Source organism: Oncorhynchus clarkii, chromosome 3, assembly GCF_045791955.1.
Source record: "Oncorhynchus clarkii lewisi isolate Uvic-CL-2024 chromosome 3, UVic_Ocla_1.0, whole genome shotgun sequence".
Taxonomy (NCBI): domain Eukaryota; kingdom Metazoa; phylum Chordata; class Actinopteri; order Salmoniformes; family Salmonidae; genus Oncorhynchus; species Oncorhynchus clarkii.
The window spans coordinates 50,564,503-50,589,700 of NC_092149.1; the positions used below are offsets into that span (position 1 = coordinate 50,564,503).

General features: G+C 42.5%; 1 protein-coding gene across 1 annotated transcript in view; it reads left to right on the top strand.

Moving 5' to 3' along the window:
• The window catches only part of LOC139396838 (aspartate--tRNA ligase, cytoplasmic-like), a 33,156-nt gene that overhangs the window by 2,681 nt on the left and 5,277 nt on the right, over positions 1-25,198 (top strand). The window contains exons 2-9 of the mRNA XM_071143758.1: positions 6,167-6,269; positions 11,376-11,405; positions 11,582-11,639; positions 12,991-13,083; positions 14,215-14,317; positions 19,466-19,568; positions 19,853-19,933; positions 20,937-20,996. Of these exons, the coding sequence (XP_070999859.1) occupies positions 6,167-6,269; positions 11,376-11,405; positions 11,582-11,639; positions 12,991-13,083; positions 14,215-14,317; positions 19,466-19,568; positions 19,853-19,933; positions 20,937-20,996 (631 nt within the window). The remainder of the gene's footprint in view (positions 1-6,166; positions 6,270-11,375; positions 11,406-11,581; positions 11,640-12,990; positions 13,084-14,214; positions 14,318-19,465; positions 19,569-19,852; positions 19,934-20,936; positions 20,997-25,198) is intronic.

The following is a 25,198-nucleotide window of genomic DNA, read 5'->3' on the forward strand; positions in this document are numbered from 1 at the left end:
TGGGAATAGGGTTGCACATTTTGGGGAATATTCAGAGGTGGAAACTTTCTGTGGGAATATATGGGAATTAACTGAAATATATGCAAATTAATATGAATACCATTTAAATGTAGATGTTTTTTGCATTGGATATATTTACCATATCATATGGAGACAGAAACATAAACATTTTACCTTATCATAAGTAGACGTATTTGCAAATTATTAAATCCTTCCAATATAAAGAAATAATAAAAAACAATTTTGTTACGAAATTAACTTTAATTAAATGAGTTGACTCTTCACATGGGATGATTTCACTGAACAACAAAAGAAAGGGAATATTGAATGATCCATTGCATCTTCCAAAAAATGGTTTCAACATACATCTGTAAAATGATAGTCTATAAACCAAAGCTTTGGTTGTCTTCCTCTCAGCCGTCCATGTCTTCTCCCTGGACCTCTTCTATGTCCACCTCTTGAACGTCAGACTCTGAGGCCTCATCTTCACTGTCACTTTCCAACCTGGTTAAGGATGGCTCGTTATCAGGCTCAAAAAGCCTCACATTTGCCTTGTATTGGTCAGCCTGTTGCGTGCTTTGGTGTGTGTGTTCCCAAACAAGGACCAGTTGCACTCTGAGGCGGCTGATGTTGGGGTGATTTGGAGGATGATGGAGGCAACAGGGGAAAGAGCCTCAGATCCACAGAGTCCCTTCCACCAGGTGGCTAATGAGATATGTTGGCATGTCTGCCATATTGCATCTCCATCCCAAAGCCCTTGCTTGGAAGTGTACTTCGCCGGACTGCCAAGAACCTTGCCCTCATCCAGGCCAAGATGGCGAGGCACAGTAGTGATGACACCATAGGCCTTGTTGATATCTGCACCAGACAGGATGCTCTTCCCAGCATACTTGGAGTCCAACATGTACGCTGGGGCGGATATGGGCTTCAGGCAGAAGTCTTCACGCTTTTGGATGTATTTCAGAACTGCAGTTTCCTCTGCTTGAAGCAACAGTGAAGTGGTTAGGGCAGTATGGATTTCTTCTATTACATCTGCAAGCAGAGTCTGAACATCAGACCTTGTCTCCCTCAATCCATGCAATGGCTACTGCTATAGGTTTCAGGCTGCTTACCACTCCCTCCCAAAATATATCATCCAGGAGTATCCTTTTGATGGGTCTGTCCATATCGGCAGACTGTGATATGGCCATTTCTTGGAGAGACTCCTTCCCCTTCAGGAGACTGTCAAACATGATGACAACACCACCACCCCAACTGGTGTTGCTGGTCAGCTTCAATGTGGTGCTCTTATTCTTCTCACTTTGCTTGGTGAGGTAGATTGCTGCTAGATGACCCCAACTTAGTAAACATTTAAAAAATGGTTAGGTATGTGAAATACCTAACCATTTTTTTTTTTTAATTACTAGGCAAGTCGGTTAAGAACAAATTATTTTCAATGACTGCATAGGAACAGTGGGTTAACTGCGTTGTTCAGGGGCAGAGAACAACTTTTTTTTTTTTTTTACCTTGTCAGCTCGGCGATTTGATCTTGCAACCTTGCGGTTACTAGTCCAACAATCTAAGCACATTTCCTTGGCTCTCTTGTAGAGTGTATCCATTGTTTTCAGTGCCATGATGTCCTTGAGAAGCAGATTCAATACACGAGCAGCACAGCCAATGGGTGTGATGTGAGGGTAGGACCCCTCCATTTTTGACCAAGCAGCCTTCATGTTCGCAGCATTGTCTGTCACCAGTGCAAATACCTTCTGTGGTCCAAGGTCATTGATGACTGCATTCAGCTTATCTGCAATGTAGAGACCGGTGTGTCTGTCCCTTGTGTCTGTGCTCTTGTAGAATACTGGTTGAGGGGTGGAGATGATGCAGTTAATTATTCCTTGCACACAAATATTTGACCACCTATCAGAGATCATTGCAATACAGTCTGCTTTCTCTATGATTTGCTTGACCTTCACTTGAACTCTGAACTCTGCATCCAGCAAATGAGTAGATAAAGCATGTCTGGTTGGAGGGGTGAATGCTGGACGAAGAACATTCAGAATCTCTTTCAATACACATTGCCTGTGAGCATCAGAGGGGAACCAGTTGCATACACAGCTCGAGCAAGACATTAATCAGCATTTCTCTGACTATGTTCCTCCATTGTGTCAAAAAAAAATTGGATTTCAGGAGGACCATGAGCTGTTGCTATAAGGTGTCTGATTCATCATTTTCACCTCGAATAGAAGTAGAGGGACTTTTGTCAGAGGTTGCTTGTTGTGAGCCCTGAGGGAAGTTTATGCACTTGGCCAGATGATTTTACATCTTTGTTGCATATGTGACATGATTTGGCACAGTATTTGCAAATGTACACATCTTTTCCTTCTACATTAGCTGCAGTGAATTGTCTCCACACATCAGATAGTGCCCTTTCCTGTAAAGATTAGAAGAAAAAGAGTAAAAAAAAATAAACAGTTCCATGTACAGATAAATAGTTAAGCAGTTAAATTAAACAACTCCTTTGTAAGATAAACGTTTTAGAATGAAACGTATGGAAACAGGTAAATTAACACTTAGTTAGCAGGCTCAAGCAAGCTAAAACCCACATGGTAGCAAAAACTAATGAGCAGAAATGAACAAGTTGGAAATGTTTTAAATACACTTTGCTGTAGGCTACTATTTACTAGTTAGTAAAACATGTCATAAATTATATTCACCTTACAACTATCCCCAAGTTAATGGAATTGCAAGCCTCTGCATGCACAGTGCATTCTTCCATCACATGTATAGCTGATTCTCAAGATCTTGAGCCCACACTACTACACTGTCTGAGCCAAGGACTACGTGCTTTCTGATAACAATACAACAATACATTACAATATCGTTATCAGAAAGCATGTAGTCCTTGGCTCAGACAGTGTAGTAGTGTGGGCTGAAGATCTTGAGAATCAGCTGTACATGTGATGGAGTAATGCACTGTGCATGCAGAGGCTTGCAATTCCATTGACTTGGGGATAGTTTAATAAAAATATGCTACAAGACCTAGCATTGCCTTATGTGTATCCAACAAAAAAGGTTCACTGTTATAAGCTAACTTATTCAGACCCTTTGACTTTTTCCACATTTTGTTAAGTTACAGCCTTATTTTAAAATGGATGGGGAAAAATCCTCATCAATCTACACACACTACCGCATAATGACAGTGAAAACAGGTTTTGAGAATGTTTGAAAACTATGAAACTTGAAAATTGAGCTCAAGTGCATCCTGTTTCCATTGAATCATCCTTGAGATGTTTCTATAACTTGATTGGAGTCCACCTGTGGTAAATTCAATTGATTGGACATGATTTGGAAAGGCACACACCTGTCTATAAGGTCCCACAGTTGGCAGTGCATGTCAGAGCAAAAACTAAGCCATGAGGTCAAAGGAGAGCTCGGAGACAGGCTTGTTTGGAGGCACAGACCCGGGGAAGAGTACAACAACATTTCTGCAGCATTGAAGGTCCCCGAGAACACAGTGGCCTCAATCACTATAAAATGGAAGAAGTTTGGAACCACCAAGACGCTTCCTAGAGCTCGCTGTTTGGCCAAACTGAGCAATCGGGGGAGAAGGGCCTTGGTCAGGTAGGTGACCAAGAACCTGAAGTTCACTCTGACAGAGCTCTGGAGTTCCTCTGTGAAGAAGGGATAACCTTCCAGAAGGACAACCATCTCTGCAGCACTCCAGCAATCAGGTCTTTATGGTAGAGTGGCCAGACTGAAGCCACTCATCAGTAAAAGGCACATGACAGCCCGCTTGGAGTTTGCAAAAATGCACCTAAACAACTCTGACCATGAGAAACACGATTCTCTGGTCTAATGAAGCCAAGATGTAACTATTTAGCCTGAATGCCAAGCATCACGTCTGGAGGAAACCTGGCACCATCCCTATGGTGAAGCATGGTGGTTACTGCATCATGCTGTGGGGATGTTTTTCAGCGGCAGGGACTGGGAGACTAGTTGAGATCGAGGCAAAGTACAGAGAGGTCCTTGATGAAAACCTGCTGCAGAGCGCTCAGGAAAGGTTCACCTTCCATCAGGACAATAACCCTAAGCACGCAGCCAAGACAATGCAGGAGTGGCTTCGGGACAAGTCTCTGAATGTCCTTCAGTGGCACAGCCAGAGCCTGGACTTGAACCCGATCGAACATCTCTTGAGAGACCTGAAAATAGCTGTGCAGCATCGCTCCCCATCCAATCTGACGGAGCTTGGGAGCAACTATTTCTAAAAATCTGTTTTTGCTTTTTCATTATGAGGTATTGTGTATAGATGAGGAGGGACGTAACAAATTGTGGAAAAAGCCAACGGGTCTGAATACTTTTCGAATGCACTGTACATGGAAACCCATTCTCGCCACCCAAAAAGAAAATACATATAGGTCGTACAGGTTGTTTCTTAATTTGCATCATTGTGTGGCGATTTCCATCTATCCACGCTGCAGGGATCAGCACAGCAGGGCCGCCGGCAAACGTGTGGCAAGCTGCCATTTGCCCCGGCAATTTTGACTTGGTTTAATAAAAAAAATATTGCCAGAAAACCATTGAAAAGAAGGACAAAATTTTTTAGACTGATTCGCCTCATGATTTGTTTGACAGGATTTTAATGTTTTCATCCTCCCTAGGGCCAGGAGTTTTTCCATATGTTTTAATTTTTTCTCTCCATATTACCTAATTATAAAAAAAATCGAGTTCCATCATAGTTTATATAAAAAAAAAATGGGGTTGTTGCATCTGCTGAATTATTACTATGTTATACCTGGAGTTTTACCTGGTTAGGTTAGACTACCAGATCAGGAGAAACTCTGGTCCTCAGGAAAACAATGTTTCCCCCCCCCAGCACTCTGGTACCTGTGGTGCCAACTCTGAAATCACAAATTACTTGCTTATGTCAACATTTTAAGATCGTATCAACATGTTTTTAAAGAAATGGTGGCGGAAATGGTTTTCTAGAGTTTTCCGTGGCTCAGTGCAGCTGGCAGGCGGCAGCTATTGTGCCAATTTCATAATGTAACAGACTGTTAGTGTAATTTCAGGTAAAACCTCAATTAAACAAGTCTCAAATATAAGGAAAGTGGCTATACATTTCAGCTGTTTCAAAAACATGGCCCAATGCGACATCTGTTCTAGCACTTGCAATGTGATCAAGTTTACACAAACAGTATTGTCTCTCCAGCATCAATGCCTTTCGAAAACCTCTCAAATGTCCCTTTTTCTATCGTCATTGTGAAAAACGGCCTATGTTATCAGTAATGCTAGATGCCATTAAATCAGTTGCAGCCTGGTCAGGGGTCCTACCACCATTTCCTCCTCTCCTCATTGTGTGTTAATGCCACTGGATATGTATATAGGTGTGAATGTGCTTAATTGCCCTCACTCATCCTGACTCTGTTGACATACTCGTATGGTTCCCAGGGGTTGCTTTTATAGTATTACAGGAGATAAGGATGGTATTTTTTGAAAATGTTCAAGATTCAACATCAAGAATTTTGAGTTTTGGTGAAGAATTGCCTTTGCCTAATGCCTATTATGATTTCCTTTGTGACAGGAAACAAGTGGAAGGGAAAACATTGTAAAAACACTGGCAGGTCCTTCTTTTGAAGTCATTGCTTAACGCCATCTGTTGCTGTTGTGATTGTTGTTTTATATTGCTATTTATGTCACCGTTCTCCTTTTTGATCAGTGTTATTTCCTGTAGACGCTTACTGTCAGGGAGTACAATGACACAACCCGGCACGATCACAGGTTGTGGATGAGAAAAATACCTCCTGCTGTGGTTGTGCAACATGCGCAGTAATATTATTGAGGAGGTGCAAAGTTCTTATTTTTCATGGAATCTTTGATCTCAGTCTGGAGACAAATCGCCTATGCCTACAGCTCCTTGGTGCTTCCTGTAGTCATAACAAAGTCTAGACACCCTTGTATGAATCATGACCTAGAATTTTAAGTGATCCAATTTTCCCCAGTAGCTGTGTTTATTGTTAGCCTGGACAGAAACATGGCTCATCAACCTGTGCCATTAGCCACATTCAGAGATGGTGGTGATGGCTGGAATACATTTTCCCAGCGGTCAAAAACTTCCTACAGGAAGCCCCCAAAAATGTAGGTAGCTAGTTGACTTATGTTTTGCATTGGTCTGGACTTCCTGTTGCAGGGTCGTGGAGGAGGCGGACCAGGCCCCGTCGAAGAAAGGCCTGAAGAAACAGCAGAAGGAAGCGGAGAAAGCTGCTAAGAAGGCTGAGAAGCAGGCCAAACTGGTCAGTGGGTTTTGTATGCCTCTCTGCCCCTCAGTGCTATTGACTTGACACAATCGGGCGGGCGGGGGGGGGGTCCATTGTTTTGCAATTCCTGTCGTTGGTTTGTTTTTGTCCACTCAAACAAAGAGCCATTTTCTTAAGTCGGGTATCAGTGTTGCATCGTAAGCAAGTGAGAGAAAGTTAAACTGTTTTTATGTTGTTGTTTTTTTTACCCCTTTTTCTACCCAAGTTAGTGGTATCCAATTGGTAGTTACAATCTTGTCCCATCGCTGCAACTCCCGTACGGATTCGGGAGAGGCGAAGGTCGAGAGCCGTGCGTCCTCCGAAACACGACCCAGCCAAGCCGCACTGCTTCCTTGACACAATGCCCGCTTACCCAGGAAGCCAGCCACACCAATGTGTCGGAGGAAATACCGTACCTCTGGCGACCGTGTCAGCGTGCATGCGCCCGGCCTGCCACAGGAGTCGCTAGAGCATAATGGGACAAGGACATCCCTGCCCTAACCCAGTTGACAGGGTCATTCTCTCATTAGGGACAATTTCAGTTCAGATGCTTTCATGAAGTAGCAGTGTTTCCCCTAAATTCATTCATTAGCCGCTGCTAAATCTTTGCCGCCAGTTTGGACACACCTACTCATTCAAGGGTTTTCTTTGTTACTATTTTCTGCATTGTAGAAAAAAAGTGAAGACATCAAAACAATGAAATAACACATGGAGTCATCTAGTAACCAAAAAAGTGTTAAACATAGCAACATATATTTTAGATCCTTCAAAGTAGCCACCCTTTGCGTTGATGAGTTTTACACACTCTTGGCATTCTCTCAAACAGCTTCACCTGGAATGCTTTTCCAACAGTCTTGAAGGAATTTCCACATATGCCGAGCACTTGTTGGCTGCTTTTCCTTCACTCTGCGGTCCAACACATCCCAAACCATCTCAATTGGGTTGAGATGATTGTGGATGCCAGGTCATCTGATGCAGCACTCCATTACTCTCCTTCTTGGTCAAATATCTCTTACGCAACCTGGAGGTGTGTTGTGTCATTGTCCTGTTGAAAAACAAATGATAGTCCCACTAAGCGCAAACCAGATGGGATGGCGTATTTCTGCAGAATGCTGTTGTAGCCATGCCGGTTAAGTGTTTCATGAATTCTAAATAAATCACTGACCGTGTCACCATAACACCCCCACACCATCCCACCTCCTCCATGCTTAACAGTGGGAACCACACATTGCCGAGATCATCCGTTCACCGACTCTGCGTCTCACAAAGACCGGGCTGTTGGAACCAAAAATCTCAAATTTGGACTCATCAGACCAGTGGAAATCTTTCCTTTGGTTTAACGCCCATTGCTTGTGTTTTTTGGCCCGAGCAAGTCTCTTCTTCTTATTGGTGTCCTTTTAGTAGGGGTGTCTTCGCAGCAAGTCGACCATGAAGGCCTGATTCACCCAGTCTCCTCTGAACAGTTGATGTTGAGATGTCTTACTTGAACTCTGTGAAGCATTTACTTGGACTGCAATCTGAGATGCAGTTAACTCTAATGAATTCATCCTCTGCAGATGAGAACTCTGCGTCTTCCTTTCCTGTGGCGGTCCTCATGAGAGCCAGTTTCATCATAGCACTTGATGGTTTTTGCAACTGCACTTTAAGACATTTTCAAAGTTCTTGCCATTTTCCGGATTGACTGACCTTCATGTCTTAACGTAATGATGGACTGTCGTTTCTCTTCGCTTTTTGAGCTGTTCTTGCCATGATATGGACTTGGTCTTTTACCAAATAGGGCTATCTTCTGTATACCACCGCTACCTTGTCACAACACAACTGACTGGCTCAAATGCATGAAGAAGGAAATAAATCCACAAATTAACTTGTTAATTGCAATGCATTCCAGGTGAAGACCTTATGAAGATGGTTGAGCGAAGGCCAAGAGTGTGCAAAGCTGTCAAGGCAAATGGTGGCTACTTTGAAGAATCTAAAATTATATTTAGATATTTTTTTTTTGGTAGCTACATGATTCCATGTGTGTTATTTCATAGTTTTCATTTCTTCACTATTATTCTACAATGTAGAAAATAGTACAAATAAAGATAACCCCTGGAATAAGTTGGTGTCCAAACTTTTGAATGGTTGTGTGTGGGTGTGTGTGTGCCAAATGAGAACTTTATTTGCCACATGCGCTGAATCCAAGTGTAGTCTTTACCGTGAAATGCTTTACATACAAGCCCTTTACCAACAGTGCAGTTCAAGAAGAAGATGAAAATATTTACCAAGTAGGCTAAAATAAAAAGTAATAATAAAAAGTAACACAATAAGAATAATGAGGCTATGTTCAGGGGACACCGGTACCGAGTCAATGTGCAGGGGTACAGGCTAGTTGAGGTAATCTGTACATGTAGGTGGGGGCAAAGTGACTGCATAGGTAACAAACAAACAGTGAGTAGCAGCAGTGTACGGGGGGGGGTCAATGTAAATTGTCCGGTGTGTGTGTATATGCATGTATGTATGTGTATATATCTATACATCTCAGGGGGAAAAAGACACGTCCTCTCACTGTCATCTGCCTTTATTTTCAGCAAACTTAATTTGTATAAATATAACAAGATTCAACAACTGAGACATAAACTGAACAAGTTCCACAGACATGTGACTAACAGAAATTGAATAATGCGTCCCTGAACAAAGGGGGGGTCAAAATCAAAAGTAACAGTCAGCAACTGGTGTGGCCACCAGCTGCATTAAGTTTAGCAGTGCATCGCCTCCTCATGCACTGCACCAGATTTGCCAGTTCTTGCTGTGAGATGTTACCCCACTGTTCCACCAAGGCACATGCAAGTTCCCGGACATTTCTGGGGGGAATGGCCCTAGCCCTCACCCTCCAATCCAACAGGTCCCAGACGTGCTCAATGGGATTGAGATCTTGAGGTCTTGCTGTAAATCACACACAGAACGAGCAGTATGGCTGGTGCCATTGTCATGCTGGAGGGTCATTTCAGGATAAGCCTGCAGGAAGGGTACCACATGAGGGAGGAGGATGTCTTCCCTGTAACGCACAGCGTTGAGATTGCCTGCAATGACAACAAGCTCAGTCCAATGATACTGTGACACACCGTCCCAGACCATGAGGAACCCTCCACCTCCAAATCGATTTCGCTCCAGAGTACCGGCCTCAGTGTAACTCATTCCTTCTACGATAAACGCAGATCCGACCATCACCCCTGGTGAGACAAAACCGCAACTCGTCAGTGAAGAGCACGTTTTGCCAGTCCTGTCTGGTCCAGCGACGGTGGGTTTGTGCCCGTTGTTGCCGGTGATGTCTGGCGAGGACCTGCCTTACAACTGGCCTACAAGTCCTAAGTCCAGACTCTCTCAGCCTATTGCGGACAGTCTGAGCACTGATGGAGGGATTGTACGTTTTCGGCATGTTCTCTGTGCAGTTTCCCACCTTGGCTTAGTGCTAGCGTGCCATCTGACGGACATCTGGAATCTATTTGTGATTTCCCTGACTCTCCATCAGGCCTGTGAACCGCCTGCCTGGCTTTGGTAGTTAACTCAGCCTGTGTAACCAATGTGAAACGGCTAGCTAGTTAGCGGTGGTGCGCGCTAATAGCGTTTCAATCGGTGACGTCACTCGCTTTGAGACCTTGAAGTAGTGGTTCCCCTTGCTCTGCAAGGGCCACGGCTTTTGTGGCGTGATGGGTAACGATGCTTTGTGAGTGATTGTGGTTGATGTGTGCAGAGGGTCCCTGGTTCGAGCCCAGGTTGGGGCGGGGAGAGGTACGGAAGCTATACTGTTACACCTGCACACTTTTAAAAATTTTCCCTTCGGATGGCCCCAGCTATCAATCTGTAATTCTTTGCTTATTCTTTGCTTTGAGTTTGTTAGCGGTGTTCTCGCTGGTCTCCAGTAATTGGGCTCTAGCATTCCGACTATAATTGTGAGGCTTGGCTGGCTAGGCTAATAGCTAGTTGGCAAAATAGATAATGTTAGTAGGCTGGCTAGCTTGCTGGCTAAGACAACTACATATAGCTAATATTCTTTGATAACTGGTTAGATGATTTAATGTATTTGGTTTTCTTGAATGTGTCTGTAAGATATCATTTGATAGCACTACATGAGTCAGCAAGTTGCTAACGTAATGTAAGCAGCCTGGTAGTGCTAACATTAGCAGGCTAGTAGGGCTGACGTTAGCAGGCTAGTCGGCTAGCAACCTTGCAAGTTGATTTGTGACAACAAATTTAATAAGGTATTTGCTTGTAAGTTGTCTGAAAATAAAATTTAATCGACTAGTCGTGAGTGCAAATGATTTGGTTTAATTTGAAGTTATACATTTTGAAATTATTTCTGTTGGAGTTTACATTATAGGGAATAGGCTGGTTTACCGGGTCCATATTACATCACCTCCCCCGGAACTGCATTTTTTTGGGCATTTCTTCTGAATTTGGTTGTTTTGCGGAATTTGGCGTTTTTATGTATTAACTAAAAAATGTTTTTTTTTTTTATGTAAAAGTGAGGTGTAACTTTGCATTGCGACTTTTGATGCGTATACGAATGCAAATCCGTATGTTATGTGGTTACGTTTATGCTACCTACCCTTTTAAGATCATAGTAACAAGTTACAACTTATATTAGTTGCAAACAGGGTGAGCAGTTGCGCAGATAAGACCCATGAGTGCACAGCCACCGCTTGCTCCTCATCTCCCTACAGTGCAGTGGCACGCATCAGTTATTTCAGATGGTGTCAGCCGCCGCTGCTGAAAAATATCATAGGGGAAACACTTAAAGTAACCTATATTTCAGATGGAATACGTTCTCCCTTGAATCTTAGAAACTGCGAAAGCATCCATCCACTTACATGGCCATTCCACTCATTCTCCCTCTATTCCACCAGCCAATACCGTAGACATATCAACTTGCATGGGAAATGAAATGGTAGCCTAACCGTTAATGCTAACTTTCATAGTATGGAGATTTTGCATGAAGGTCGCCAAGAAGTTGTTGCACAGATAATCAGTCCACTTGCTGTTCCTAATACAAGGCAGTTTACCATTATTTAAATGCAATGTTAGGCCTATGTCCCACTGTATTGATTTGCCTTTTCTTTTCAGTCTGCTGACCAACAAAGCACAGATGACGATGTAAGTATCCTTGAGGATCAATTCTTCCATGTTTCAGATATTAAGCATTTATTTACACCTTTTTCTATATGGCGCAATACCAAATGAAAATCAAAACGTATGCACCTCTAGTGATGTTTCCTATAAAGCTACTGTATTTAAATGCTTAGCAGATGAACTCTTCTCTTATTCATCAGGATTTTGCCAAGGATCGGTACGGTGTCCCTCCGATGGTACAGTCCCAGCAGAAACTGGGTCAGTAGTACAGTCAACAACTAACTCCTCTCTTCTTTGTTCCAACATATTATTTACAGAGGATATCCCCATTTTCGACAGCCCCTGCTGTTAGGTAATATAGATAGTGATTATATCGGAGTGACTCAGTGACATGGCGCCAGTAGTGGCAGTAGTAAAGACGGCGTAGATATCAAAGATGATTGTGGCGTGTCATAACTCCCAGATAAATGTGACGGATGGGTCGTCCACCTGTCTGCCTGCTCTTTCAGCTCCAATGGCATACAACAAAGTTGCCTTCCCACCTGCATGCTTGTTCACAGGGATGAGGAAAGATGGCGCGAGACAGCCTGCCTTACATGTGGGTGGAATCAGATTCAACCAAATGGGTGGCTCACTGCCATCTGGGTGCATGTAACGTTAAGCATGCATCAGTGACACAGGGCAAAGTGGAGTTCATTTGTCATAAGACAGAGAATGGGGCGACTTCTACGCAGGGCCGCAGAGTGTTTCATATTTGTGACTTCTGCTCTCCTTGTAATATGAGTGTCTTTCCATGAATAGGGTGCCTTTTGCGTCCCTTTGATATTTTAAGGAGAAATTGCACACCGATATTGCATTTTAAAAGCCTGTTATATTAAATTAGGTGCCCTTTTAATATAGACCACATGGATAATTTAATCAATCAATTTTTTTTCTATGAATAAAGGCTTGCTAAAGTAATTCCTTAATCCCAAAATGTCTTCAAATTTCACCATCATTGTAAAGCCCTTGTTATTTTGTTGCTTTGACACTCATTTTAAAGATGATTATTTTATTTACTGTGATTCGTTTACATCTGTCCCTAATTTTAAGGTCACCCTGTTACGTGAACTGAACTCTCGTTTTAATATGGTGAAACTATTCCTTTTTCAAATGTTTTTCAAAAGGAACATTGAACATCTAATAGACAAATCATAGTGTAAAACCAGGTGCGCTGGTTCTACTCTTTGTTTTCCTTTTTTTCCCTTTCTTTCAGTTTTGTGGTGGAAAACTACATTCAATTGCTGCTCCTTGTAGCACACAAGTTTCCATTCCCCCTGTCAAGAGGGGATTTATGGCCCTTACTTTATTTGGCACTTAGGCCTACTATAGTAATTTTTTTATTTAACCACTTGAGATGGAAAAAAATGTTTTTTGTGAAGTTGAATATGTGCTTTTTATGACTGACTTAAAAAAACAACAACTAAGTTACACTTCTCAAAAGGCACCGAATTGGTAGAACAACCCATGAGCTTCTTTGTGTGAATGTGTGTGTGGGCAGAAGGGGGAAGGAGGTATATGGTCTTTGAAGTTTTCTTGAAAGGCACACTTTTCTTCCCCTGTGAGCCAGACAGAGGGTTGGTGCGTGTCCATGAGCTGACACCTGAGAAGGCAGGCCAGCTGATCTGGGTGCGTGCCCGGATTCACACCAGCAGAGCTAAAGGTGAGATTCTCCATCTTTGTCCAGCTCCCAATCACTCATATTTTCCCTTTAGTCCTCAGGACACAGCCAGCCTTCTAATCTAAATGGCGCCGTAACTGAACCTTGGGGTTTACCAAAAAGATTACCAATTGTCCTTGGGCCAGATAGTCACTATTCAGAGAAGAGCTTTAATTTTTTCAGTCAACTCTCCTTAGGTTGGAAAATATGGAAGGTCAAAAAGCTAAAAGAATTGTGCACAATCTTGGAAAATCACAGTATGGCATCAGACTTGAAGTTTTTACCTTATTTGCTGGTGATGTGGGACATAGGGGATGGGGGTTGTGGAGTGCAATGTTTTTGCTATTATAGATTCATTACACAAGCACATGCAAGTCTCTTTTTGAAAAGTTTGAAAACTCCAACCAAAGCTCAGTTATTTAAATGGAACCTCAAATGTGGGGTAATTTGTTATTTTCCAAACTTGTCAGAGCTTGAGGCTATAATACAATGAACTCATTGAGCCTTGGCTAACTGTCGGATTCCATCCAAAATTATTCGAAACATCCAGCACGTACACAACTGTGCTAACAATATGCTAATAAATAAACCATCGTGTTATGATGATATCGTTACGGCTTCCTTCCAGGACAACTTCCGTGTCAAAATCCATTTTCCTCAACCTTCATTCAGCTCCACAGTGAAGGATGTCCTTAAGAGCAGAATAACATCCTGATTTACACTGGGATGAAGTGACTGCTTTTTGGGGATTGCAGCACCCCCCCCCCCCCCCCTCCCCCAGTCAATGAACAGAGGACACCACATCAAAGCACTTGGGTGGTGTCTGATGGTTGACAAACCTGGTTTACACAGTCTCAAGGTGTTTGGTTGGGAATAAGCTCTCAGCCTCCTTCCATACACCTTTCTTCAAAGGGTCGCCTGTTCACGGTTCTGACAGTTACCTGGAAATGCTGTGAAAAGCGTTTTAATGGGTGAGAGGTGGAATCTGAAACAGGTATGACGTGTTGGCCTGAGAGAGTGACATGGCCTTGTATAGAACCACCGTGGCACCTGTTTTGACAAGTGAGTTAGGAGTTGCTAGCCAAAATGAGAGGGCCCCTGCTGATGCCTATTGTATTGTTGTCATCGTTTTAGGGAAGCAGTGCTTCTTGGTCCTGCGTCAGCAGCAGTTTAACGTGCAGGCCCTGGTCGCCGTGGGGGAGCGTGCCAGCAAGCAGATGGTCAAGTTTGCCGCCAAGTGAGTACAAGACTGAATATCCTGTAGGCCCCCGACAAACAATGGTGGGAAAAGCTGGCTCCTAATGGGCCCAATCCATTTTCACACATTCTGAAGGAATCAATCATTTTTCACTTCATGACAAAAGCGGCCACTTTCAGATGGGATACAGCAGTGTTTAATGGAGCCATTCCTGCCCAGATAAGAGTAAATACAGTAGATCAGATGGGAAGAGCCTGAGCATCATTAATCACTCTTTGGTCCTCCAATTTGGAGTTTTTGGGGGAGCAGAAACACAGAATTACATGTAGAATCCCCATTAATATAATAGGATATCTATGGGTCTGAAAGTTTGTTTACCATTTTTAAAAGTATTAACTTTTAATGTGGCATTAACGTAACCACTCATGCTGTTTACATCTGATTGCCATACAATCACTGCAAACTAACAAAACATCCAAAAGTTTATTGAATGACAATTGCCTATCACTTGAAACCTGAATTAAAGCGTCCACTGTCGGCGCGTCTCAGCCTCAGCCACTCATCTCTGCCTTTGAAAAATGTCACCGTTATCGTCGAACCACACCGCATTCTGAGAGTATTCCACGTGATTTCAAGTCCCTTCGCACATGTTTCATGCGGGTGACTTGCAGTAATGATAACTGTAGGCTCTAAATCTATTTTTCTTGACATCTTTATTTTAATTATTGTGACATATTCAACCGGTACAGTGTAGCCCTACTATTTTATTATTTACCCTTCTGGCTTACATGCTGACCAAACCGGACACGATCAGACAAGATCAGGACAAGCAGGTTGAATTTTCAAAACAAACTTTGAACCAATTATATTAATTGGGGGACAGGTCGAAAAGCATTAAACATGTATGGCAATTTAGCTACCTAGCTTGCTGTTGCTAGTTATTTTGTCCTGGGATATAAACATTTGGTTGTTATTATGCCTGAAATACACAAGGTCCTCTACTCAGACAATTAATCCACAGATAAAATGGTAAACCATATTCCTTTCTCGTCATCTCTCCTCCATCCTCAGGCTTCTTTTTTACTTCTTTGGACTTTATATGGCGGTTGGAAACCAACTTTACGATGCATTACTACAGTCGTGGCCAAAAGTTTTGACACAAATATTAATTTTCACAGAGTCTGCTGCAAATTGATGGCAATTTGCATATACTCCAGAATATTATGGAGAGTGATCAGATGAATTGCAATTAATTGCAAAATCCCTCTTTGCCATGCAAATTAACTGAATCCCCCAAAAAACATTTCCACTGCATTTCAGCCCTGCCACAAAAGGACCAGCTGACATATCAGTGATTCTCTTGTTAACACAGGTGCGAGTGTTGACAAGGACAAGGCTGGAGATCACTCTGTCATGCTGATTGAGTTCGAATAACAGACTGGAAGTTTCAAAAGGAGGGTGGTGCTCGGAATCATTGTTCTTCCTCTGTCAACCATTGTTACCTGCAAGGAAACACGTGGCGTCATCATTGCTTTGCACAAAAAGGGCTTCACAGGCAAGGATATTGCTGCCAGTAAGATTACCTATATCAACCATTTATCGGATCATCAAGAACTTCAAGGAGAGTGGTTCAATTGTTGTGAAGAAGGCTTCAGGGCGGCCAAGAAAGTCCAGCAAGTGCCAGGACCGTCTCCTAAAGTTGATTCAGCTGTGGGACCGGGGCACCACCAGTACAGAGCTTGCTCAGGAATGGCAGCAGGCAAGACTTTTGGAGGATGGCCTGGTGTCAAGAATGGCAGCAAAGAAGCCACTTCTCTCCATGAAAAACATCAGGGACAGACTGATATTCTGCAAAAGGTACAGGGATTGGACTGCTGAGGACTGGGGTAAAGTCATTTTTTCTTAATTACCTTTCTGATTGTTTGGGGTATCCGGAAAAAAGCTTGTCCAGTGAAGACCGGGTGAGCGCTATCAGTTGTGTGTCATGCCAACAGTAAAGCATCCTGAGAGAGCAACTTCTCCCAACCATCCAGGAACAGTTTGGTGACGAACAATGCATTTTCCAGCATGATGGAGCACCTTGCCATAAGGCAAAAGTGATAACTAAGTGGCTCGGGGAACAAAACATCGATATTTTGGGTCCATGGCCAGGAAACTCCCCAGACCTTAATCCCACTGAGAACTTGTGGTCAATCCTCCAGAGGCGGGTGGACAAACAAAAGCCCACAAATTCTGACAAACCCCAAGCATTGATTATGCAAAAATGGGCTGCCATCAGTCAGGATGTGGCCCAGAAGTTAATTGACAGCATGCCAGGGCGGATTGCAGAGGTCTTGAACAAGAAGGGTCAACACTGCAAATATTGACTCTTTGCATCAACTTCATGTAATTGTCAATAAAAGCCTTTTAAACTTATGAAATGCTTGTAATTATACTTCAGTATTCCATAGTAACATCTGACAAAAATATCTAAAGACACTGAAGCAGCAAACTTTGTGGAAATTAATATTTTTGTCATTCTCAACTTGTGGCCAAGACTGTACAACTGACTGGAGTGTGGACACCAGTTCATCTTTCAATCACCCACGTGGGTATATGCTCTTAAAAACCAATGAGGAGATGGGAGAGGCCGGACTTTCAGCGCGTTGAGCCTCACAAATAGAACCTATTTCTATTTTAGAGCCTGGCCACGCATAATGATTGAATAACATTTATGCATACATTTATTTTGCAACGCTCTGCGCACGTGACACAAGCGGTGGGGTCAGCGTGTTGCTTTCACCGATGGGTCAGACTCAAATTAGTCTGCTATTGGAGGCCTTTATGAAAAGCATAACAGCATGAGGATACTGCACTTTTCCAAGCCAGGTTTGTCAAACACGTTCTAATCTCTAAGTTGACATGATTACACTTAATGAATGCCTCTTAAAACCCTTCAATGAAAAACGCTGAATGAAGTATAAACGGAAGGACTATATAGGCCCAACGCCACATCTTGTATGATCAGTAGGTCAGTCCAATATGCTTGGAAGGTGGAAACGTCACAAACGTCAAAAAGTTAACATTACTGGAGACGTTTTGGAGACTAATTAACGGTAAATGAGTGAATTGTTCCGCCCCACAGTTAAAATTGATTACAGTTAGTTAGCAATTGCTCCTACACTTTATTGCTAGCTACAGTAGTGCTTCCGTGTCAATAACATGTCTCTAAAAATGACAGTGTCTCCAGTAGTAAAGGCCACACATGTTATCTAGGCCATGGTCACATGGTCAAAACATTCCCCTCTTCGACAGGACCCTCTGACCTTGTAAGTTGTGTCAGTGGTTTGACCGCTCACTGTTTCCTCTCAATCCCCGTGTCTGTGATACAATCAGGAGGTTGCTTCAGAGCTGGTGTGCGCTGTAGCAAAACGTTTTGCAACTGTTTTTGTTTTCAATCATTTGTTATTACACAAATTCAGGTAGGCCCCTCATAGTTTCTGCCCGTTTAGTTCCTATTAAATTTTTTTCTTTCTAGTTTAAGGACAATAATGGTCCCTGTTTGTGCTCTACATCGCTACCACTCATTCACCTGTACCTTCAAACACCCTTCCTCACACTTTGGCTAGATCGAGACTATCAGATCATGTATTTTTTTTTAATCCTGTGGCTCGATTGCTCCAAAATAATTTTTGTTTTTACTTTGCTTGTGTAAATAGATGTTTTGATTCAGCACTTTATTTTATTGCAGTTATTGCACACAACCACCAAATCCATGATGAAACGTCTGTCATGAACCAGCTTACATCAAAACACACTCAAGACAAATGCATAGTCGGGTTGTGTCCCAAATGTCACCCTATTCCCTATAAAGTGCACTACTTTTGACGAGAGGGAATAGGGTGCCATTTTGAGATACAGATCGGGTTGAGGCCTGCAGCTTCCGCAGAGATCTAAACATCCTGCTCCCCAATCTTTTCAATCCACACAATGCATATTGTACTTTTCCCAACTATAAAAAAAAAAAATCACAACTATTGGCCTTAAACGGTTAATGAACTCTAGCTGTTGGACATGTTCTATGTTGATTGAATTCTGGGGAAGCTGAGTAAGCTTCTGGGTCACATGGGTCCTTTCGTAATCATCAAGAGGTTAAGCCAGGCCAGTGGTGACCTATAGGGAAGAGCGTGTAATGCTTGTGTCATGTATAGTATTTCCACTTCCTCATGCCGAGTTAAATTAGGGTTAGGGTATCCTCTGCACCAAAGTATCTTGGTTAACTTTCTCTTACTAGAACATAATATTACACAATCGATTTCACATATCTTTATATAAGACACAGCTTAGTCAGTTGCCTTGTCTGAGCCAGAACGGACCATAGGATCTCCTGTGGTGTGAGTCATCTTGATGTACAAGTACACCCCATGGACATGACACTAGTCTAGGTAATCAAAAGACTTACTTGTATGACTTACTCATATTAGTTGATGGGCAGTGTTCATTGTCCCTGGGCAGGCTGGCCAGGTGTTAGAGGGAGGAGCTTATTAATGTGGGCTTTTTATTTGTCTAGCTGATTCCCCCCCCCCCCCCCCCCCCCCCCCCCCCAATAGTGTGAAACGTCTGACAGAGGCAGCTGCAGTGGACTGACTGGGTTCACCATTCACAACGCTCCTGTCTCTCATTACTGCTTTTTAATGAGAAGAGGTGAAGGATCACACCGGGCTTGCTCCATCTGGCCCCGTGCTATGTGACAGTTGGTATTGACAGTTCTTCATATTTCTATGAGGCTCTCCTGGGGGTTCCTGGGGACAGTGGGATAGGATAGCAGTGGCCTGCTCTGGTAGTCACTCAGCATGTCTTTCAGAGGGTTGTTTAACCTCGGTCTTATTGTTGTGTGGCCAGTGGTGTTTTACTGTAGTTCATAGCTGTGATGTTTGGTGTTTGCACGTTGTCGCAATCGGATGATTAAATGAACAGAGAATAAGAATGTCTGACAACATGGTAACCGTGGATCAAAACAACATTATCCTGTGACATTTTGCCTCAGGAAGAGTAGCATCAGGTGAATTTATGTAGCCATCATTTTTGTATTTTGTTTCTTTATATCGTGTATACCGACTGCTCTGACTCCCACTCGTTTGACTTCAATTGATCTGTGTAGACTGATAAGGGCTGTGCCTCTTTACCCCCCCCCCCCCCCGTCTGCAGCATCAACAAGGAGAGCATTGTGGACGTGGAGGCGGTGGTGAAGAAGGTGGAGCAGACGATCGAGAGCTGCTCTCAGCAGGATGTGGAGTTGCACATTGAGAGGGTAGGTCTGTCTTCTGCTCTGTCTGACCACACCACAGACAAACAAACTGACAGACATGCACACGGAGGGAAGACAGCCGTGAATCAGAGGAGCTACTGGTTCAAAGATATCAGTCTACGACTTCTCTTGACTGCTTTTTCTTTTTGGAATTGTGGTACTTTCCGTTCCGCCTAGCAGTTGAACCTGGAAAGTACTGTGAGTTTAGAGCAACTTTCTAACTGTGAATCTAGTTGAACCAATGTCTCCCTTCTAAAGAAAAATCTCACCTTCTTTTCCTGTTTCAGATTTTTGTCGTCAGCCAGGCCGAGCCTCGTCTGCCCCTGCAACTGGAGGATTGCGTGAGGCCGGAAGGAGAGGGGGATGAGGTGAGGATGAGGGCCAGGGCTCTTGGGCCTCGAGCAGGCAGCTCTTCTTAGCTGATCAAAGGTCAAACTAATTTCATCCAGAGAACATCCTCCGTCCTGATGCTTGGTGAAAAATACGTACACACCCGCTGTTGTTTTTGAATTGTATTGGTTCTATACTGCCATTTATTTGATTGAACCTTTATTTAACTAGGCAAGTCAGTTAAGAACAAATTCTTATTTATAATGACGGCCTACCCCTTTCAAACCCTTACCCGGATGACGCTGGGCCAATTGTCCGCTACTCTATGGGACTCCCAATTACGTGCGGTTGTGATACAGCGTGGAATCGAACCAAGGTCTGTAGTGACGCCTCTAGCACTAAGAGTCAGTACCTTAGACCGCTGCGCCACTCGGGAGCCATGTTGTCAGTCCGTATCTGCATTAAGGGTCTACTCTCCAGTGTAATTCAGAGACAGCTGAAGTGTGTCAGTGTTTATGCAGTAAGCCAACCCCAACGGCAGTTGTCTTAAGGTTTTGTCTTTGGGGAAGTCTGTCTGTCTGTCAGTTACAGGAACTACCGTTGAGGAGGAGGCTCTGGACTGGGCTCGGTCTGTGTCTCCGTCTTCATGTTCTGATTCAATATGAGCTGGATGTGTGGAGCTTGTTCACAGCTTGCTTTAACGCCACGGAAGCTCCAGTAAAGCCTGACAACCTGTGATGTAACATTTTAGGAGCTTCGGTGCTCTTTTACTGCTTTATTGGATTGTAAATTGGTTGTATTAGTTTATTAAAAAAAAAAAAAAATGGTTAATAAGGTTTAAAAATACAACAGGATAGTAATTCATTTCCAGGGAGGGAAATAAACAAACATTAGAACACATAGATCATGTCGCACATTGTATGTCCTCCTGTGTTTTCACACATGTCCAATAGTTTGTTCCCATATACTTCAGATGTGTTTAATACTTTTTAAATGTTTTGTAATGTGGTCAAATGATGTTGGCGTTATGCGTTTACTCAGGATGGAAGAGCGACGGTCAACCAGGACACCAGATTGGACAACCGAGTCATTGATCTCAGGGTAAGTTCTACTACACTATCACACTTCAACCAGTGTTACATTCTTTCCAAAGACATATAATGAGTTATTCTAGATTCAAATTGGGTTTGAAGACACTACATTTGTATCAACAAAATATTGTGATGATGAGATGTAAAATGACCGCATCGTGGTATGTATCCCACTTTGCAGGCCCGTGAGTTAGCCTGCTGGTAGAGTGGAGTATAGAACTGTGCATGGGTTCAGAGGTTTTATGAGAGGGGTGCTAAACCAGACTCTGCTAGAGGCCTCATTGTTCTGTTCTGAGGCGTACCCACACTAGTGATGTGGCAGCAGGAAAACAGCCCTACCGCTCGACTCACCCTGGCTTTGTCACAACACCTGTTTCTACAAAATGTCTCTTTGAGCTTGAGGACTTGGGCCTGTTATCACAACCACACTTAAATGAAGGGTAAACCCATAAACAGGGTTTCACACAGACCGACCCCTATCCCTAACCCCAGTCAACAATAAAGGGCAACCATAATGAAAAGGCACCTACCAACCAAGAACCGTTTCAGTGAAAAATAAAAGGTTTATTTCACAAATAACTTCCCTTTTTTTCCACAGTGTACAGGCCAGCCATTTTGTTGAAAATAAGAGGTTGATGCTCTCTAGGGAAATAAGGTACTATCTGTTGTGGTGGAGTGTGACCAAAACCACAAGCCATGGGCTGTTAGGCACGATTGTTTTGAGAGCTTGCATGTCAACGAGAGTGACGCACTGAGTTATTATCGCTCCCACTCTCTTTTATACCTCCCGCCCTGGTGTGAGGACATAGAAAGATAACGGACCCCTCCTCTCAACTCACAATAGAGAGAAGTGTTTATTTTGCTCAGGAATTATGTAACTTATTTGTATAAGTCCTTATCTAACCAGGCTTTCATGTCAGTTTCGTTAGCTCACTAGGTATCTGCTTAGCAGTTTTATCTAGTGTTATCCAGAAGTGGCAGTTCTTCATCAGAGCAGTTATTTTCCAACCACAGTCAACTATAGGCTACATATCAATTTACCATTTCAACCGGGGCCAGACTGGACCAGAGTCATTGTCTGCAGATTCATTCTCTGACAATGAGAGAGTCCGAAAACTCCCGTTCAGGCATTTGGGAATGTTTAGAAGATAGAAATGTGAGCCTTCAGCTTTCAATCAGGACGCTCAGAGCTTTTTGTATTAAACTCTTTGTGTAGATGACTAAAACCAGAGATGAAACCAGATAGAACTGTTTGAATAAATTCTCAGTAATAACACCAGTCATATTAGGAAATTAGTAATCTGATCAACTGAGAACTAAGTGAGAAGAACACTCCTATCGGCTCTTAGTAGCCTACAGTCAAAGGGTTTGGGGATTTTGGCTGTTCCTCTGCTAGTTCCCAGACGTTATGTGTAATACCCAGCTTATTGACGTGCCTCATCACGAGTCATTTTGATGACTGGGTTATTTTCTACGCCACTAAGTTGACCTCTGTATACAACTAGAATGAATTGCCAATGTTAGGTTTTGAAAATATGACAAAGAGCTCTATCTCATGTTTATTTTCTAAAGGCTTAGATTCATGTGAATTGCACCCTGTCTCCACTCCCTCTTATGAAATGAAAGGTGTCGAGACAGTACAAGGCAAGATGTGACGCAAGCAGTGTTGTCTGTTCACTCTTTTTTTTTTTTTTTTTTTGGCATCGTGTAATATCTCTGTGTGTGGGTCATTATCTACTCCACACGTTTTTTTCAGAGGAACCTTTTCTATATGCTGTACGTCAGTCTTCACATCATAGAAGCTGCAACGACTGCATCCCACTTTGAAACTTCAAAGTTTAAAACCAGTGTTCCATTGATTTGCAACCTTTTGAAAAATGGTGTGTGTGTGTGGAGAATCTTCTAGTTTTGTGCCAACATCAAATTGCTCAGTTTTTCTTTATTGTATTTATGTACATTACCGTTTAAACATTTGGGGTCACTTAGAAATGTCCTTGTTTTTGAAAGAGAAGCTTTTTTTTTTTTTGTCCATTTTAAAAAGAACATCAAATTGATCAGAAATACAGTGTAGACATTGTTAATGTTGGAAATGACTATTGTAGCTGGAAACTTAATTTTTTTAATGGAATCTCTACATAGGCGTACAGAAGCCAATTATCAGCATCCATCACTCCTGTGTTCCAATGGCACGTTGTGTTAGCTAATCCAAGTTGATCATTTTAGAAGGCTAATTGATCATTAGAAAACCCTTTCGCAATTATGTTAGCACAGATAAACTGTTGTTCTGATTAAAGCAGCAATAAAACTGGCCTTCTTTAGAGTAGTTGAGTATCTGGAGCATCAGCATTTTGGGGTTTGATTACAGGCTCAAAATGGCTAGAAACAAATAACTTTCTCCTGAAACTCATCAGATTCTTGTTCTGAGAAATGAAGGCTATTCCATGCGAGAAATTGCCAAGAAACTGAAATATCGTACAACGCTGTGTACTACTCCCTTCACAGAACTGCGCAAACTGGCTCAAACCAGAATATAAAGAGGAGTGGGTGGCCCCGGTGCACAACTGAGGCAAGAGGACAAGTACATTCAAGTGTCTAGTTTGAGAAACAGACGCCTCACAAGTCCTCAACTGGCAGCTTCATTAAAAAGTACCTGCAAGTACCTGCAAGGAGACGCGTTCTATCTCCTAGAGATGAACGTACTTTGGTGCTAAAAGTGCAAATCAATCCCAGAACAACAGCAAAGGACCTTGTGAAGATGCTGGAGGAAACCGGTACAAAAGTATCCATATCCACAGTAAAAACAAGTCCTATATCGACATAACCTGAAAGGCCGCTCAGCAAGAAAGAAGCCACTGCTCCAAAACCTCCATAAAAAAGCCAGACTACGGTTTGCTACTGCACATGGGGATCAAATATCGTACTTTTTTGGAGAAATATCCGCTGGTCTGATGAAACAAAAATGTACAATGACCCAAGGATACTTCCAAAGTTGTGGCAAAATGGCTTAAGGACAACAAAGTCAAGGTATTGGAGTGGGCATCACAAAGTCCTGACCTCAATCCTATAGAAAATGTGTGAACGAGCAAGGAGGCCTACAAACCTGACTCAGTTACACCAGCTCTGTCAGGAGGGATGGGCCAAATTCACCCAACTTATTGTGGGATGCTTGTGGAAGGCTACCCGAAACGTTTGACCCAAGTTAAACAATTTAAAGGCAATGCCACCAAATTCTAAGTGTATGTAAACTTCTGACCCACTGGGAATGTGATTAAAGAAATAAAAGCTGAAATCAATCATTCTCTCTGCTATTGATCTGACATTTCACATTCTTAAAATAAAGTGGTGATCCTAACTGACCTAAGACGGGGAGTTTTTACTAGGATTAAATGTCAGGAATTGTGAAAAACCGAGTTTAAATGTATTTGGCTAAACTGTATGTAATCATCCGACTTCAACTGTACATACAGGTTTGAACACACCTACTCATTCTAGGGGTTTTCTTTATTTTTACTGTTTTCTACATTGTAGAATAATAGTGTAGACATGTATGAAATAATGTGGTAACCAAAAAAGTGTTAAACAAATAAAATATATTTTTGATTCTTTAAAGTAGACACCCTTTGTTTCCACACTCTTGGCATTTTCTCAATTAACAGGTGTGCCTTAAGTTAATTTTTGGAATTTCTTTCAATTTGAACCAACCATTTGGGTTTGTGACAAGGTAGGGGTGGTATACAGAAGATAGCCCTATTTGGTAAAAGAACAGCTCAAATAAGCAAAGAGAAACGACAGGTCATCATTACTTTAAGACATGTCAGTCAATCTGAAAAAAAAGTGCAGTCGCAAAAACCATCAAGCACTATGATGAAAATGTCTCTCATGAGGACCGCCACAGGAAAGGAAGACGCAGAGTTACCTCTGCTGCAGAGGATAAGGTCATTAGAGTCACCAGCCTCAGAAATTGCAGCCCAAATAAATGCTTCAGAGTTCAAGTAACAGACACATCTCAACATCAACTGTTCAGAGGAGACTGCGTGAATCAGGCCTTCATGGTCGAATTGCTGCATGGAAAACACTACTAAAGGACAACAATAAGAAGAAGAGACTTGTTTGGGGCAAGAGACACGAGCAATGGACCAGACATTAGACCAGTGAAAATCTTTCCTTTAGTCTGATGAGACCAAATTTGAGATTTTTGGTTTCAACCGCTGT